The 19,745-nt window shown below is 43.7% G+C and overlaps 2 protein-coding genes across 5 annotated transcripts in view; one reads left to right on the plus strand and one right to left on the minus strand.

Annotated features, from left to right (window-relative positions):
• LOC144600250 (dedicator of cytokinesis protein 2-like) overlaps window positions 1-19,745 on the plus strand; it is a 706,150-nt gene that overhangs the window by 360,940 nt on the left and 325,465 nt on the right. The gene's annotated exons all lie outside the window — the stretch shown is intronic.
• The window catches only part of LOC144600251 (protein INSYN2B-like), a 99,634-nt gene that overhangs the window by 60,269 nt on the left and 19,620 nt on the right, over window positions 1-19,745 (minus strand). For all 4 annotated transcript variants that reach the window (XM_078411813.1, XM_078411811.1, XM_078411814.1 and 1 more), the window contains exon 3: window positions 11,040-11,114. In XM_078411813.1, coding sequence (XP_078267939.1) covers window positions 11,040-11,114 — 75 coding nt within the window. The remainder of the gene's footprint in view (window positions 1-11,039; window positions 11,115-19,745) is intronic.

Consider the following 19,745-nt stretch of genomic DNA (forward strand, 5'->3'; position numbering starts at 1 on the left):
CCCCCAGGATCTGAGTTTGGTCCGGATGTGGGGGGATAGGAGATTGGCAGCAGCAGAGCGGAGGGTGCAGGTGGGAGTGTGCCTGTGGAGGAGGTCGGTCAGGTAGGATGGGGCCAGGTTATGGAGGGCTTTGTAGGTCATGAGGAGGATTTTGTACTGGATTCTCTGGGGGATGGGGAGCCAGTGGCGTTTGTAAAGGACGGGGGTGATATGGTCATGGATCGGGTGTGGGTGAGTAGACGGGCAGCGGAGTTTTGAATGTATTGAATAGGGTTGGTCCAGTTAAGTTTCTGTATTGCAAGGACCGAACAAGGAGAATTACTGAACAATGCCAGGCATAAGGCATAAGGAAGCATGCAGGTACAGCAGGCAGTGAAGAAAGCCAATGGAATGTTGCCCTTCATAACAAGAGGAGTTGAGTATAGGAGCAAAGAGGTCCTTTTACAGTTGTACCGGGCCCTGGTGAGACCGCACCTGGAGTACTGTATGCAGTTTTGGTCTCCAAATTTGAGGAAGGATATTCTTGCTATTGAGGGCGTGCAGCGTAGGTTCACTAGGTTAATTCCCGGAATGGCGGGACTGTCGTATGTTGAAAGGTTGGAGCAATTAGGCTTGTATACACTGGAATTTAGAAGGATGAGGGGGGATCTTATTGAAGCATATAAGATAATTAGGGGATTGGACACATTAGAGGCAGGAAACATGTTCCCAATGTTGGGGGAGTCCAGAACAAGGGGCCACAGTTTAAGAATAAGGGGTAGGCCATTTAGAACGGAGATGAGGAAGAACTTTTTCAGTCAGAGAGTGGTGAAGGTGTGGAATTCTCTGCCTCAGAAGGCAGTGGAGGCCAGTTCGTTGGATGCTTTCAAGAGAGAGCTGGATAGAGCTCTTAAGGATAGCGGAGTGAGGGGGTATGGGGAGAAGGCAGGAACGGGGTACTGATTGAGAGTGATCAGCCATGATCGCATTGAATGGCAGTGCTGGCTCGAAGGGCCGAATGGCCTACTCCTGCACCTATTGTCTATTGTCTATTGTCTATAAGAGTGTTCAGCAAAGTGGAGTAACGAGAGATGCCTGGTTAGACTAATGCAGTGAATGTGGAGCAGAGAAGGTTGGTGTAGGAAGGAAGATAGGCACAGATTGCTGGAGTAACTCAGCGGGACAGGTAGCATCTCTGGAGAGAAGGAATGGGTGACGTTTCGGGTCGAGACCCTTCTTCAGACTGAAATTCACGGGAAAGGGAAACAAGAGATATAGACGATGATGTAAAGAGATATAGACCAAATGAATGAAAGATATGCAAAAAAATCAAAATGATAAGGGAAACGGGCTATTGTTAGCTGTTTGCTAGGTGAGAACAAAAAGCTGGTGTGACTTGGGTGGGGGAGGGATGGAGAGAGAGGGGATGCAAGGGTTACCTGAAGTTAGAGAAATCAATATTCATGTTGTAAGCTACCCAAGCGAAATATGAGATGCTGTTCCTCCAATTTGCATTTGGACACTCTGACAATGGAGGAGGCCTAGGACAGAAAGGTCATTGTGCTCAGTCTGCCTGGACCTATCTGATCTCCTGGTTGCTCACCACTTTAATTGCCCTTCCCATTCCCACACTGACCTGTTGATGATGATGGTAGGGTCTCGCTGATGGTGATGCCATTGAATCAATGTAGCTTTCTCTTGTGGATATGGCCATTGCCGTGGTGTGCATGTTACTGGCCACTTATCACCCCTTGCCTAATCATTACCGAAGTCTTACATTTTCTTAATCAGTTCAGAAATGGAGATGGGGAGTTGAACATTGTACAAACATCCTCATCCATCCATTTACTCCAACTCTCTCATGTTTTCCACACTGAATACAATGCCTTTACATCAAGTGTGTACCAACTCCCAGTAGAGAGAGAAATACATGTCTGAAAGATGGAATTTGCTTCCATCACATTTTGTAGCATCATAACTTCCTTTGTAAATCAACCTTTTACTCAGACATCTTAAAACCACATCCTTTACTTATGTGCCCATCTGCCAATGCAGATCATTTCTCTCCACTGCCTTCCATATTTTTGAACAGCTCTACTAAATCTCACTCCAACCTTCTCTGCTCCACACTTACACTCCATAGCTGAATGCCTTCATGCCTGGCACTGCTCAGTAATTCTCCTTGTCCAGACCTTACTATCCCTCTTCAAGTGGGACACTGACATCTGATAGACAATAGACAATAGGTGCAGGAGGAGGCCATTCGGCCCTTTGAGCCAGCACCACCATTCAATGTGATCATGGCTGAGCTTTAACGACAGTCTACCCAATGGCTTTGAAAGGTTTAGCTTAACTATGAAGATGCTACTCCTGTAAATGTTAATAAAAGGACCAGCATTGCCATATTTCTCTCTTTTATACCAAAGTTATTCCATGGAGAATTGACAGCAATCTTGCATTTGACTTTGGAGATGAGCAGGAATCCCTAGCCTTTGGATACTTGCCTTCAGCACCCCTCACTTGATTGCCACGTGCATTTTAATGGAGAGAACAGTTAGACGTTTAACTCTACCTATTATTAATGCACAAGATAGTGTCACCTTAAAGCATGTGATGATAAAGAATGACATATTTCATTAGTCTGAAGAAGGGTCTCGACCCGAAACATCACCCATTCCCTCTCTCCTAGATGCTGCCTGACCCGCTGAGTTACTCCAGCATTTTGTGATACCTTCGACATTTTTCATAAAATTATTTAAAATACAGCGAGATATAGAACTTCATAACCCTTGCATCCACTCTCTCCCCGTCCCTCCCCCACCCCAGTCGTCGTACTAGTTTCACTGTCGTCTTGGTGAGTCTCATTGTCTGTAACTCGTTTTCACCTAGCCCACAGCTAACAATGGCCCGTTTCCTTTATCATTGTTACTTTTTTGCATTTTTTTCATTAATTTATTCCATATCTCCTTATATCACTGACTGTGTCTCTCGTTTCCCTTTCCCCGAATCTCAGTCTGAAGAAGGTTCTCCACCCGAAACATCACCAATTCCTTTTCTCCAGAGATGCTGTCTGAGCCTCTGAGTTACTCCAACTTTTTGAGTCTGTTTAAATATTTAAATATATATATATATATATATATATATACACACTCACACATATATACACAATTGTCTTGCTATTGCCTCGAGACTAATTATTTGTGGGCTGACGAGTACATAATCTCCAGTCACTCTGTTTATTTACAATTCATTCAAATCTCATGGATCTCTTCAGGAAGTTCGGCATTAATATTTCACGCAAGGGGTCAAGAGATTTGATGAATGTCAAGGATGCTGGAGAAATGATAGCATTGAATGAAAAAGGCTGTTGGATAATGTGAAATGGAGTTTAAAAGGTGGATGCAATATTTCTCACACACTTCGATGGAAATTTACAAAATTGCCCAAGGAGATGTTGATTAGGTTATATCAATTTCTGTGTAGTTTTAAAGCTGGAGTAAAGATGTCACTTGACATAAGTCATGTCGGTTCCTATATGTTGGCTCCATTAATTTGGGTTCAATTCTGATACCTGGTGCTGCTTGCCTGGTGCTTTCCATGTGACTTTGTCGTTTCCTCTGGGCTTATATTCACTGGAATTTAGAAGGGTATCTTACAGAAACATATAAAATTCTTAAGGGATTGGACAGGCTAGATGCAGGAAAAATGTTCCCGATGTTGGGGGAGTCACAGTTTAAGAATAAGGGGAGGCCATTTAGGACTGAGATGAGAAAAAAACATTTTCACCCAGAGAGTTGTGAATCTGTAGAATTCTCTGCCGCAGAAGGCAGTTGAGGCCAATTCATTGGGTGTTTTCCAAGAGAGAGTTAGATATAGTTCTTCGGGCTAATAGAATCAAGGGATATGGGGGGAAAAGCAGGAAGGGGGTACTGATTTTGGATGTCCAGCGATGATCATATTGAATGGCTTTAAGGGCCGAATGACCTACCCCTGCACCTGTTTTCTGTATTTTTCTGGATGCCCTGGTTTCCTCCCAAGCTCAAATATGTATGAGTTTGTGGCCTAATTGGCTACTCTGAATGACCTCTGCTCTGCAGGTGGGTCGTAGAGTCAGGGCAACTTGCTAGGAATGTGGGGAGATTCAAACAGTTTGATGTAAATCGGTGCTTGATGGTCGGCATCGTCATGGTGGGCTGAAGGGATCGGTTCTATGCTGCGTGAATCTTTGATTCCAAGAGGGCAGAGAAGAGACTGGCGTGCAAGGCGGTCAATGCATCATGTTCTGAGTGCTGTATTGATCGACGACAAGGAGCATCAACCTCGATAAGGGGAGTGGTGTTCCTTCAGTGCACCTGATGCTAGCTTCGTTGATACCCTGTGTGATGGGACTGGAGTTGGCGGTGCATTCTCACACTGAACTGGGGTTGACTGCTGCAGAACATAAGGCAAGGTTCGACAATAAGTTCACACACTGTGTGCCTTCACCTTGGGCCCCTTGTCCCTTCCATTTCCTGCATGGGAAGATTATCTACTGTACGTAGTCCACTGTATATTATCCACAGGGACTATCCCAACATTTAAGAAACCGTTAGACAGGTACATGGATAGGGCAGGTTTGGAGGGATATGGGTCAAACATGGGTTGGTGAGACTAGTGTAGCTGGGACATGTTGGCCGGTGTGGGCAAGTTGAGCTGAAGGGCCTGTTTCCACGCTGTATCACTCTCTGACTCTATGATTCTACTAATCCACTGTATGTTATCTACTATAACAAATAGGGACAGGAATAGACTAGTCAGTCATTTAAGGTTGCTCCCCTACTTATTAAGATCATGGCTAATCTCCTCACAGAATATCTTATTTTTCATCGCCATGCCCTTATCCCTTTATTCCTTGTAGAGCTTAGAATACAATGAGGAGGAAGAACTGAAGATGCTGGTTTACACCGAAGATAGACACAAAATGCTGGAGTCTGAAGGCAAGATTGTGGATGACCAGCCATGATCACAGTGAATGGTGGTGCTGGCTCCAAGGGCTAAATGGCCTCCTCCTGCACCTATTGTCTATTGTCTATTGGCTGAAGAAGGGTCTCAATCTGAAACGTCACCCGTACCTTCTCTCCAGCAATGCTGCCTGTCCCGCTGAGTTACTCCAGCAATTTGTGTCCATCTTAGGAATATAATGATCTCTGTTTTGAATCTGGTCAATGATTGAGCCCTCGTAGTCCCCTGAGGTGGAGAATTCCAATGATTCACCACCCTCGGGAAGAAGAAATTCCTCCACATTTCAGTACTCAATAAGCAAACTCCTAAATCGAGATTGGGATCCCTACTTCCAGTTCCTTAGTTTGGGGAAACTCCCTCCCTGCTTCCACCCTTGCCCACTAGTTTTGTATGTTTCAATGATTCTCATTATTCTAACCTGATTAGAATGGAGGCATGTCCCATAATCACAGAAACCATTACAAATCTTTGCCATATTCCCTGCAGAAGCAAATATATAAGGTATATTTAATAACATATATGTTATAATAGGTCAGAAATAATGGAATGTACAGGTATTTATGTTATAATGAGATCGTTGTGTTCCTAAGGAACCTTGTGTTATAGAAAATCATGTTAGAAAATAAATAATGTTCTTGCGTAAAAGGGGATTAGGTGCTACAGGGATTCAGAGTTACAATAACAATGTTTTTTTCCCCATAGGATTTTTAAAAACATGTGTTTTTAATAGCGATAAGTTTATTTTTGTTACCACAAGCTAAAAATAATAAGAACTATATGTTACACATTGTGTAATAGAGCATCACCGTTCAAGTGGCAATAGAAGTGATTGCTCATCAATATCAAGGGCCTCCTGTGGTAAGACATTGTGTTCTTATTGGACAATGGTGTCTATTGCGAGGAGGTTGTATAGAAATATATTTTTCCCCAAGACAGCTTTTTTTCTGCTTGCCAATTTCTGAAGTACCGTTTAAACTCAATTGGGAATTTTAGTTTTTAAATTAAACTAAATTCCCAATCGAAACTGTGTAATAACCAATGAGGCCCATGTAACACTAATTGTATTCCCTGATTCATCTGTTGCATAATATCCAATTTGTGTAGTGGAGCTACATGTTACAGCAGAACTACCCATAATCCCTTTTAGGTAAGGATGCCAGGGCACACAATAAACATGGAGACGTGTCAGGGGTAGCTTAGGGTCTGGGCTTCTCCTTAATTCAGTCATTCCCACTAATGTTTTCACTACCGACTGTCTGCCCTCCAAAGCCTCCAACCTTATTGTTCTCCAGCCCCATACGGCCCGGTTTTATCTTCTCCCCAAGAAAGTCAGAAGAAGTGAGCCATTCGTTTTCTCCAGAGATGCTGTCTGACCTGCTGAGTCACTCCAGCTTTTTGTGTCTATCTAATGTTTTCACAATCCCGACTGATCTCCAATGACCTACATCCCCCCCTCTCCCCCCCCCCCCCCCCCTCCCCCCCCCCCCCGCCAACCTCCAACTTCAGGAAAGAGAATGGTGTGACTCTCTGGGATATGGGGATGGTGGTGGGAAATGGCACTGAGGTAAAGGATGAGCCATGATCTTGATGGCCGGTGGAGTGGGCTCGAACTGGTGGATGCTCCTGCTTCTGACGTTCTCTGATTCCAGGATACCAGACTTCCCATTTCCCATTTCATCTTGCGGGATGAAGTTATTAACTTAGTATTTAGCTGTCTGCTTTTGAATTCAGACCCTTGAACACTTGGCATTGTTTGGGAGCTAGTCCAGCATTCTTGTGAGGATAGGAAGCAAAATGCTTTCTTCCAGTTTGGCTTGGGCTGGATTTAAGCACAAGAAGAAAAGGGGCTTTGAGGTTTAACCCACCCAGCCATTCTTCAGGTCGATACAGCCGCCTTCATTGGGTGCTCAGAATGGGGAATCTCTGTGAATCACAGGAAGCTGAGCCGATGTATTTCCACTCAGCTACAACCTAACTGGAAGATATAGGTCAGGATTAATTAGTGCCTCGCGCTCAATAAAGACAAACGTACACGACTTGGTTCTTTAATCAATCTCAGAAATGTCAATTTGGGGACACGGTGCATCATATTCAGCACAGAGATATTTATTTATTTATTTGTTCACCCGATTTCCTGCCATTAAAACAAGAAATCAAAAGCATAATCGTCAATCATCTGAGCCTATTTCTCTCATCAAAACTAACCTTGACTTTATAACATCATCATCAGCTATTTTTAGTTGTGCCAAGGGAAGAGTGTAGAGCGACAGAAGAACATTCATTTTCTTTTAAAGATATTGCGCTCTTGTTATCAGGCCCCTTTGTACCTGAGCCTGAAACCTCAAACACACTGACCTACTTCTCCAGCCTGAGATTACAATTTCCTTCAATCCTTCTCTTTGACATAGTTCTCATCAGGCAAGCGGTGAAGCTGAAAGCCATTAATATATGCTGCGCTACAACATCCATTGGGAACTGGACTGAGATGGTTTGAATTGATACAACATTGTTTTTTTACAAAAATGTCAAGTGTTTTGTGGGTGGTTGAATGACAACATGAGACCTTCACTGTTTTTTAGCGGTTAATGTTTCAACTCATGCTTTCTTAATGAAACAGATTGTCTTACGGAGCAAACAAAGCTACCCATTGTTGGGAAAGTCATCTCAGTTGTTCATTCAAATACAGCATCATATAGTATCCACCATATGTGGCACGGTGGCACAGCGGTAGAGCTGTTGCCTCAGAGTGCCAAAGACTTGAATTTTCATGCCCATTCTCTCAGCGTGGATTTAGATAGTAATTCCTTTGGTGTGGAAACTGTCTCTTAGACTAATAGTGGTGTTACCATCTGAACCACAGTTGATGCCGATGGGAAAGCTAACACACCAAATGGGTGGCACGGTGGCATAGCGGTAGAACTACCGGCTTGCAGCACCAGAGACATGGTTTTGATCCTGACCGCGGGTGCTGTCTGTGCAGAGTTTGTACATTCTCTCCGCGACCTGTGTGGGTTTTCTCCGAGATCTTTGGTTTCCTCCCACACTCAAAGGTTTGTAGGTTAATTGGCTTGGTATAAATGTAAAATGGTCCCTGGTGTTAATGTGCGGGGATCGCTGGTTGGTGCAGACTCGGTGGGTCAAAGCGTCTGTTTTCACTCTGTGTCTTTAAACTAAGCTAAACTAAACCAAATAGTCTCAAATTATTCCTGACCCGAAACGTCACCTATCCATGTCCAGCAGAGATGCTGCCTGACCCATTGAGCTCCTCCATCACTTTGAGTTTTTGCTCAAGATTTCATCATCTGCAGTTCCTTGAGTCTACATCTAATGGTCTGTCACTCCCTCAACACTACACCAACGTACCAACCGAGGCAAAGACTAATCAATTGGATAAGAATCCTAGTAATTGGATGAGGAGTAGCAAATTGGGGTGGGGAGTCGTATCATTTAGTTTAGTTGAGAGATACAGCGTGCATTCAGGCCCTTCGGCCCACCGAGTCCATACAATAGTTCTATCCCACACACTCGGGACAATTTACAGAAGCTAATTAACCTATGAACCTGCACGTCTTTGAATTGTGGGAGAAAACTGGAGCACCCGGAGAAAACCATCAAGGTCACGGGGAGGATGTACAAACTCCGTACAGATAGGACCCGTAGTCAGGATTGAACCCGGGTCTCTGGTGCCGTAAGGCAGTAACTCTACCATTGTGCCATCCCTGTATGCTGGAACTTGTGCCATCCCTGTATGCAGGGCGGCACAGTGGCGCAGCGGTAGAGTTGCTGCCTTACAGCGAATGCAGCGCCGGAGACTCAGGTTCGATCCTGACTATGGGCGCCGTCTGTACGGTTTGTACGTTCTCCCCGTGACCTGCGTGGGTTTTCTCCGAGATCTTCGGTTTCCTCCCACACTCCAAAGACGTACAGGTATGTAGGTTAATTGGCTGGGCAAATGTAAAAAAAATAAAAAATTGTCCCTAGTGTTAATGTGCGGGGATCGCTGGGCGGTGCGGAACCGGTGGGCCGAAGGGCCTGTTTCCGCACTGTATCTCTAAATCTAAAATCGAAAAAATCTAAAAACTTATTATACGCATTTAATATGAAGATATTAAACATCATTGCACTTGATCATTTTCAACTGTAATTTCTTTGTACCTCAGTGTAACATTACTATGAGTTGCAAACCAGAGAAAAGGTATTCAGAATGATTACATTTGCCACCTAAAACCTTCAGTATCTCCCCAACCATGGTTTAACTGTACACATCACTCTTACTCTTCTCATAATACCATGACATTTTAGTTCCAATTTTCACACTTTGCTACGCATTGGCATGCAAAAGAAGATTTTGCATTTATATTGTATCTATCACAACCTTAGTTCAAATGTAAAAAGTTCCAGGCACTGAATAATTGGAATACATACAATAAATGCTGGAAATACTTAGCAGGTCAGGACACACCAGGACACACAGGAACACAAACGTTGCTTGATCTGGTGATTATTTCCAGCACTTAAGGTTTCACGCTCTTAAGAATGACCAAATTAGTTTATTGCCAATAAAGTACGTTGGAATGTTGCCGCTTAAACGCAGAGAATGGGGCAGAAATTCGTTGCACGAGTGTGAACAAGTAGCTGTGACAATAAATCCAAGAGGTCAGGAGGTCTAGAATATTTTATCATCATATGTCCTGAAACAGAACAATGAAATTCTTACTTGCAGCAACACTACAGATATTTAGCTTATTATTCACAAAATGCTGGAGTAACTCAGCAGGTCAGGCAGCATCTCGGGAGAGAAGGAATGGGTGACGTTTCGGGTCGAGACCCTTCTTCAGACTGAGATGCTGCCTGACCTGCTGAGTTACTCCAGCATTTTGTGAATAAATACCTTCGATTTGTACCAGCATCTGCAGTTATTCTCTTATACTAGATATTTAGCTTAGTTTAGTTTAGAGATACAGTGTGGAAACATGCCCTCCGGCCTACCGAGTTAGTGCCAACCACAATCACGCACACACTAGTTCTATCCTACACACCGGGAACAATTTAAAGAAGCCAATCTTCAAACCTGTACGTCTTTGGAATGTGGGAGGAATCTGGAGCACCCGGAGAAAACTCACGTGGTCACAGGGAGAACGTACAAACTCCGTACGGACAGCACCCAAAGTCAGGATCGAACCTGGGTTTCTGCCGCTGCAAGGCAGCAACTCTACCGCTGTGCCACCATGCTGCCACAAAACATTGTTAACGTTGTAAACATTGTACGAAGTGGACACCATAATAGGCACCAAAAAGAGGTTCAATACATATTTAAAAAACAAACAATATTGTGGACGATAACAACAATGTCCCCCCTCCCCATCGCCCCCCCCCCCCCCCCCCCAGTCCCTAATGCAATCAAGGCAGTCTGTAGTTTGGATCATTTATTAACCATTGAAGCATTATTGGGCAGCGCATTAGGATAACTCTCCTGCTCTTTTTGACTTGTATCATTTGATCTCTCAGTTGTCCCGTTGTCAATGGAGATGTCGCCTAATCGATAGTTCGTCCCCAGAGGGCAAGGGCTCTGATAGCTTGCGCCCACATTAGTGCAGTCAGGAGGACCCAGATGTTACAGACTCCATTCCCTCTTGTAGGACTGAAGCCCTCAAGCTTTCACAAGCTTCACAATCGGTCAAATAAACAGATAAAGTGTGACACCTTTGATGGTATTCTTTGAACAAATTCTGTGCACTTTAGAATGGGTATATCATACGGTGCACTGTGAATTGACTAAACATGTAAACATAGCGCTAGCAATTGTCTAAGCATTTGAATTCGTCGTTTATACTTGTCGACTTATTTCTCCTCCTTTACAATGCCTTTTAAAAATTCTCCCTCTGACCAAGTTTATGGTAAGTGCTGACATCTCCTCACATGGTTAATGAGTCGACTGACTAAGAGAGGAAACCTGAGAAGGGCAATGGATGTTTTTTTCTGCATCAAAGACACTGCATAAATACAAGTTGTTGTCAACAAACATGAGAGAATAATAATAAATGAGTGAACTGCTGTACCTGTAGATGATACAGGCAGTGTTCTGACACGTGCTGCAGTTACTGAGGTCCTGGCCAGTCCGATAGAAGTTCCTCCTTTAACGTAAAGACAATCAATGTAAATAAAGGGAAACAGCATTTCACACCAAATGATTGCACTGGGGTGGGCAGTGATGTAATGTGGAGACAGTTGCTCCATTCAGTCAACACAATCTGCTCACAAACATCTGTTTGAAACATTCATAGTCCTTTTCCAAGAAAATCTACTTTACAGCTCCCTGGTTGACTTTAGCATCTTTTAAGCTGTTAATCTCATTGTGATTTAAAGAATTATGGAAACATATGTGTGTGTGTACGTCGTGTGTGTGTGCGCGTGTGTACTTGTGTGTGCGTGCATGTTCATGCATGTGTGTGCGCTTGCGGTGTGTGTGTACATCGTGTGTGTGTGCTTGTGTGTGCGTGCATGTACATGCATGTGTGTGCGTGTATGTGTGTGTGCATGTGCACTTGTGGTGTATTTGCGGTGTGTGTGTGTACGCCAAGTGTGTGTGCGCGTGTGTGCTTGTGTGTGCGTGTATGTGCATATGTGTGTGTGCGTGTATGTGTGTGTGCATGTGCACTTGTGATGTGTTTGTGTGTACATTCATGTGTGTGTGAGCGTGTCAGTGCTTTTGGAGAAACAGAGTAATGGGAGTTTTAGGAAGGGTGGTCACGTCAGTCCATATTGGGTCAGAGCAGATGGGGGATAAAATGGGAGAATGATGAGATAACAGCATTCAGAAAACAAGCACCTGGTTAGAGTGCAGGTGATTTGGTCATTCCTGTCTCAATAACATTCTAGTGCAAATGACAATAATTGATTTTGTATTTGTAATTTACCTTACATACCTATCCATTACTTTCAGTATTTTACTGGAGAAAATAACCTGATTTTTATCAGGTGACGTTACAATAATTTTAGTCATGGCTGCAGTTTGCTACAGTTTTGCTATGACTTTAAATAAGATCCTGTTATTGAGAAAATAAATAAGTCGCTGTAAAAGGTAATGAGAATAAACTGTGACTATTTAAACAATTGCAACAATATTCTGTTCAAATACAAACGTTAGTGAGTAAATAAGTTCATTGGCTGACACACTGGTGTCCACAGATACAGTCAAATCTGTGGCATATGCCGTGATAAGGTCAAAAAGGACATTCAGTGATAATGAACCTGGGGATGATTATACATTCAAAAGGCATGAACAAAATGGAGGTTTAATGTCTGACAGTAGATTGAATAAAAAGCAACTGTTCTGAGGAAAGAAAACCACATAAATACATTTATTTAAAGCTTAATGAATTTTATACTTAAGGTAAAAGTGATAATCTTTGAGTGACTGCCCAAAATGGGGAGAGATTGGATGGTCCAGGGACAGGGGTGGAGGAGGGATGGTCCAGGGAACAAATGGTGAGCTTCAGGGCAGGGAACAGTTTCTTCAGAGAAGCGTAAAAAGTAAACTCTCAATTGTTGATGAGTGGCCAAAATGTGTGTGAGAAGAGGCAAAGATTAATTATGGGTCATGGGAGAATGGTGAGGACTAGGTGATTTTCAGTGTCTTTTTTAAGTCACCTGAAAACACATCGGCACCTCTCTTGTCTCCTGTTTTTATCTGGAAGGATCAATACAATCTAAATCAGGGAAAGACTAAAGTACACCTTGTATCTGCAGGAACATGACAAGACTGCATTTAGAGCACAGTTAGACAGGAATCATGGAGTCGTAGAGAGATACAGCATGGAAGACAGGCCCAATGGCTCATTGAGTCCATGTCAACCATTAACCGCCTAATTATACGAAGCTAATATTAATCTCACTTTTCTAAATTCTCTCAATTCTCCCCACATTCCTCGATTTCGTCACTCATCCACACATTGGGGGCAACGTACGCTGGCCAATTAAGCTACCAACCTGCATGTCTTTAAGAGAAGGAATGGGTGACGTTTCGGGGCGAGACCCTTCTTCAGAAGAAGGGTCTCGACCTGAAACGTCACCCTTTCCTTCTCTCCAGAGACGCTGCCTGCCCCGCTGAGTTACTCCAGCATTTCGTGTCTAACTTCGGTTTAAACCAGCATCTGCAATTCCTTCCGACACATCCATAACTTTAAGATATGTGAGGAAACGATGCAGACACAAAGGGGACATGCAAACTCTACGCGGGCAACAACTGATTTACGGCAATTGTGTAAACCAGGGCAATATGTTGGTTTAGCTTCTTTGGATCGTATTCTCTCCCGATGCCCCCCGCTGTTAATAGATGTGGCACCGTCACAAATTCCTTTATATCTCACCAAGCTAATTATCCATGTTCCACTCACAATGACATGTGCCCACTGCCTCATGTCATCATAGACAAAACAGTCAAGGCCCACATATGTGTCTAAAATCAGAAGTGGTTGGTAAATAATGATCCGTGTACCTCCTGTCACTTAATCGGTTGCCTCGTCCCCTAAAGAACAAGTTCATACATATCAGAACAATCGCAATGCTCTTAAACTTGAGCTGAGATGAGAGAAGGAGAAACTGAGATGGGTCTCCTTGGAGTAGAGTAGATTAAGGTGAGAACTGTTCCAAATTGCTGTGGGTTCTGATGGAGAAAAGAAGATGCAGTTTTCCTTGGCTGTTTCGATGGTAACCAGAGGACACAATGTTTTTGTTAATGGGAAATAAGGAGATAAACATTTTGTGGTTGATTGATTTTGAAAGCACTGCCTGAAATGGCTTTGACAAGAGATTCACCGGCAACTTTACAAAGTTTATATACTTCATTAAGAAAAAAAAATTCTAAGGCAATGGGGAAAGAATAGGGGAATAGGTGATAATTTGACAGCTCTTTCATAGCTAAACACAACATGCTGGAGTAACTCAGCGGGTCAGGCAGCATCTCTGGGGACAAGGAATGGGTGATGTTTCGGGTCGAGACCCTTCTTCAGACTCCTTCATTCAGAGCTACCTGCTGCGTTGTAAGGTTCTATGTTTAACTAGGGGCTGCCACGCTTTGCTGATGCCAGCTGGTTCAGCACTGAATGTGAAGCAAACCCTCGTGGCCATAATATCCGGCTAGCTTCCAACGCGGCCAACTCAGTCAAACAAGGAAGCAATCTATCAATGGCACTAATCAAAGAGCAAAGGATCAGCTCGATGATCTGATCAGCATTCAGCCTCCGAGCAACATTAGAGAACGCAGGCTGTCTCGTGTAGGAAACTAACTGCAGATGCTGGTTCAAATTGAAGGTAGACCCAAAGTGCTGGAGTAACTCAGCGGGTCAGGCAGCATCTCAGAAGAGAAGGAATGGGCGACGTTTCAGGTCGAGACCCTTCTTCAGACTATCTCGTGATCATCATATTGGGCTGTGGGAAATTGGCTATCATTATGCAACTACGACAACGTTCCAGAGGTGCCTCGTTAACTTTTGGCCTGTTCCAACATTATAAGAAAATGCCAGAGAAATCCAAGTTTCTTTTCCTGATGAACAAATATGTTATGAATTAATACTTTATTGTCACATGTGACAAGTCGCTGTGAAATCCTTTGCTTGCACACCCAGGGTGTGCAAATAGTTCGCCCATAAAGGGCCGCTTACAAAGTTACAAAGCGTTCGTGCCAGGCTCCCTTTGTTCTCCCCCCCTCCCCCACTCCCCCCCATCTTCCCCCTCCCCCACTCCCCCCCATCTTCCCCCTCCCCTCCTCCTTATGGAGGTCTCCCCATGCCAGGTCCTCCATGGCTCATGTTATTAACTTTGAGGAACTGCTATGCCCGATCATTAATTAATAAGCAGAGATGAACTGACTAACTCGCTGACAGGACTTTGGATTAATGACTGTATCTCTTGCCCCATTAATTTAACCGCATCGCGCTGCCACAAGTCGGCTTCCTGCTTCTTTCATGTACTCTACCTTCAAAAGAATGTCAACAACATAATGAAAAAATAGACTGGCAAATCATGAAACATAAAAGCACATTAAAGTGGCATCGTTTGAAAACCTGGCAAATGGGATTCAATTGATTTAAAAATCCTACTGTGGAACAGCTCTTGAATAAACAGGAATGGAATAGACTATGGATTACTGAGGTCTGGTCCGTTATTCAATGAGATCACAGATCTCCCTATATCTCTATTTTTTCATCATATCCCGCATAACCTTTGATGCCATCATCTAACAAAATATATCGATCTCGGTCTCAAAGGCTTCAATTAGCCCTCAGCCTACAGACTCCAAAGACGTACAGGTTTGTAGGTTAATTGGCTTGGTAAATGTAATGTGCGTAGGGTAGTGTTAATGTGCGGGGATCGCTGGTCGGCGCGGACCCGGTGGGCCGAAGGGCCTGTTTCCACGCTGTATCTCTGAACTAAACTAAACTAAGAGGGTGTTCCAGATTTTCATGAACCCTTTAAGGGGAAAGATGAAAGTCACTCTAATTTACACATCAAGGCCTTGCCTCAAAGTTGAGATAATGGTCTCTCTAGGTTGCCCTCCACAGAAATGAATTTCATGTATTGATCTAAATGAATTTACACAATTTAGATGCTTTGAATTGATCGCTGAATCACGCAGCAACAAAACAAGCCCTTTGGCTCCTTCACCCTTTGAGTCCACGCTGATCATGAAGCATATATTTACGCTCGTCCCATTTTATTCTCTCTCCTCATTCCCATCAACTGCCCCCAAATTCCACCACTCGCAGACACACTGGGGGGGATTTAAAGTGGGCAGTTGGCCGACCAAACCTCGAATCTTTAAGGTGTGTGCAGAAATAGGTGCACCCTGCAAAGCCTATGGTGTCACACGAAGAACATGCAAACTCCATCCACACAGCGGCAGATTGAACCAGATCATTGGAGCTGTGAAGTCGAAGCTTCTCTAACTGCAGCACGAGCTGAACAGTGAAAGGCTTGGGTAGAGTGGACGTGGAGAGGATGCTTCCGCTAGTGGGAGAGTCTAGGACCAGAGGTCACAGCCTCAGAATTAAAGGACGTTTCTCTAGGAAGAGTTGAGGAGACATTCCTTTAGTCAGAGGGTGGTGAATGTGTGGAATTCTTTGCCACTGAAGGCTGTGGAGGCCAAGTCAATTAATATTTTTAAGGCAGAGATTGATAAATTCTTGATTAGTATGTGTGTCAATGGTTGTGGGGAGAAGGCAGGGGATTGGGGTTAGGAGGGAGAGATAGATCAGCCATGATTGAATAGCGGAGTAGACTTGATGGGCCGAATGGCCTAATTCTGCTCCTATTACATATGATCCGATGATCACTGCAGATCTACCAACCCTTGAACCCTCAGAACTCAATGGAATATAGCCCATATCTCTGTGTCACGACCCCAGGGATTAATTCTCTCACCTTGTGAAATGATGTCACCAATTAACTGGTGTAAGGTGACAAAACAAAAAAACTTTTGAAAATAAAATGATGTCTGCACTGAATCCGTTCCACTAACACTCTGTTCTGATATTAGAGCTGATGATACTGGTGGAAGAATATGCCGTGTGATGTTATGTCGTTTCCCTGTCCATAACTTGCGGGGGTAGCTAAGGCGGGGGAAGGGGAGGTGAAGATGATATTTCAACCAACGTTTTGTTTGGTAGTATAGTGCAGAGTTGAACAAATCAAGGACACAAACTATAACTCTGTGTCACAGTGTGAACAAAGATTCGTTTCTGTAGCTGGGGTTTTAGTGTGTAACAGTATTTTTCATGACAAATACACAAAGGCTGGATTAAGATGAAACGGAGGAGTCAATGATAAAACAGAAAGTAATGGGAGCTGTTGGCTGCTTCACATTCACAGAATGCGGCTGTGTTCTGACCCAGATACTTTGACGAGAGTCAGTGAATTATTGAAGCTCTTCAAAGAGGAAACATTATGCAGACGAAGGAAGGGGAAAGGAGAAGGGAGGGCGATAAGGAGGGGGAGGGATGAAGCCGTAAAACTCCCAATATGCTAATGTTATTACATTACTGCATCAGCAGCCTCTCCTGCCCAGAGCTTCGAGCTGAGCTGAATGACGTGACATTCAAGCTCCATTTCACATTAGTGTCTGAATATTTGGAGTGTCCTCACTGGAGTCTCCTCTGTGTACCTGAGTTACTGGAGGTCAGAATTGCAGATCATATTCCTCACAGTCTCACAGCCAGACAAGTACTGTCAAACTGCCTGAGCTCCCACCCCATCCATTCACCCTTGCTGAGATGACCATCACTAAGATGCAGCATCTTTGGATAGAAGGAATGGGTGACTTTTCAGCATGAGACCCTTCTTCTGACTGAGAGTCAAGGGAGGGGGAGTCTAGAGATATGGAAGGATGTCTATTTTCGGTGTTAATCCCCGGGATGGCGGGACTGTCATATGAGGAAAGATTGGAAAGACTAGGCTTGTACTCACCGGAGTTTAGAAGGATGAGAGGGGATCTTATAGAGACGTATAAAATTATAAAAGAACTGGACAAGCTAGATGCAGGAAAAATGCTCCCAATGTTGGGGGAGTCCAGAACCAGGGGCCACAGTCTAAGAATAAAGGGGAGGCCATTTCAAACTGAGGTGAGGAAACTTTTCACCCAGAGAGTTGTGAAATTGTGGAATTCTCTGCCACAATTCTCTGTCATGGAGGCCAATTCACTGGATGAATTTAAAAGAGAGTTAGATAGAGCTCTAGGGGCTAGTGGAATCAAGGGATATGGGTAGATGGCAGGCATGGGTTATTGATTGTGGATGATCAGCCATGATCACAATGAATGGCGGTGCTGGCTCGAAGGCCCTAATGGCCTCCTCCTGCACCTATTTTCTACATTTCTGAGTTTAAACCAGCATCTGCAGTTCCTTCCTACACGAACACCTCTACATCCTCGTTTGAGTCTGAGAATCCTAGTCTGAAGAAGGGTCTCAACCTGAAACATCACCCATTCCTTCTATCCAGAGATGCTGCCTGTCTCGCTGAGTTTCTCCAGCACTTTGTGTCTATCTTCGGTGTAAACCAGCATCTGCAGTTCCATCCTACACATCACTGAGGTGGAAAAATGGTGAACTTCAACCTTTCTCTTTCTCCATAGATGCTGCCTGATCTGTTGCACAATTCCAGCATTTCCGGTTTGGGTTTCAGATTTACAGCATCACTGTAATGTCACTGTAATTTTACCTTAACTATGCTGCTTTGCACATTAGTTACAACCTCTTCCCTAATAAGGAACTTTCTCCTGAATCCCCCATTAGAACTAATGGTGAGCATCTGTGAGTCATCACATCTAGTTTTGACCTTGTCAGGTAGCAACTCATTTTTATTATTGATACTGTCAGACGTTTGCATTCTACAAAATACATTGCAGTTATTTACCCAGAACTGCTCTGATGGCCAAACCTATTGGTCCTAGCCACAAGGAGAACAAGGGCAGCGGGCACAAAGTTACCTCCATTCCCTAATTTGAAAATATTAAGGTATTCCTTTGTTATGGAGGATTTAAATCCTGGAACTTTCCGCCCAAGGGCTCTGGTCAAGTTGCAGTTCGGGGAAGTAATCTACTCAAGGGCAGTTAGAAATGGGCAATAATACCAATCACCTTGGAATTCCATCTTGAAAAATTAGCAACACCACCACCTCCTTCTCAAGGGAAATCATCCACCTGAAATGTTTCTCTTTCTAATGATCCTGCTTGACTTTTTAATTATTCGCAGTATTTCCTGAATTTATTTCTGATTTTCATCATCTGCCTAGGCCCAGCGGTGAACAATTCATAAATTGGACTTCCCTCTGTTCCTTTGACTTCTCCTCTTCCTGCTCCCTCTACAATTCACAAGCATTCCCATTAAATTAGGTATATTCCTACAATGAGGTCAAGAGCAAGGCTATGGTGAAGCGGAAGCCAGGATCTAAAAGCTCATCCAAATTTCACTTGATAATCCCACATCTCCTTCGAAAAAGACCACGTGAATTCTTCCCCAGAGACCTGGTCAATATTTGGCATTCAAGTGACCACCAAAATAAGTGATTTACTGCCTGTGGAATTTGTGGCATCTTGCGTCAGGAATACTTAATAGGTAGTCCAGCACTTTGGAAAGCCCTCGTGTTGCTCTCTGTGTCTCCCTCTGCCCTGCCTCTCAGTCTGAAGAAGGGTCTCGCCCCAAAACGTCACCCATTCCTTCTCTTCAGAGACGCTGCCTGTCCCACTGAGTTACTCCAGCATTTTGCGTCAATCTTCGGTGCTGCTCTAGAAGTCCAAGTTATCTCTTCCTGCTTAAGCCACTCTTTGTTGTTGAGTGGTAACATTGTGCTTTATGCAGGATCTGGTGATGACTGGGTAGTGCTTTGTGCTCTAGTGAGTTTTGCGGGTGAATCTATATTTCTGGATCAATATTAACTTCAAAGAGAACGTCAGCACTGGGAACGGTGCAGTGCTGGACTCACCTAATGCATACTTGATTCACAGAACAAGTTTGAATTTTTAAATGATTATCGTGAAGTTTTCTTATTTGTACTCTGGTGCATAAGGTCTGTAATATGAAACTGTCTCAGGAAAGTACAACCATGCAAACGGTGAAACCATTAAAAATATATGAAAGGGCTCAATTCTTCCTTCGCAATGCTGGCAGTAAGCCCTCTACTAAAACAAAACCAGAAAATGCTGGGCACAGTCGGCAGCTCAGATAACATCGGTGGCAAAAGAAACAGTGAACATTTAAGGTCTGAGACCTGAA

The sequence above is a fragment of the Rhinoraja longicauda genome, chromosome 14, assembly GCF_053455715.1.
Source record: "Rhinoraja longicauda isolate Sanriku21f chromosome 14, sRhiLon1.1, whole genome shotgun sequence".
NCBI classification, from domain to species: domain Eukaryota; kingdom Metazoa; phylum Chordata; class Chondrichthyes; order Rajiformes; family Arhynchobatidae; genus Rhinoraja; species Rhinoraja longicauda.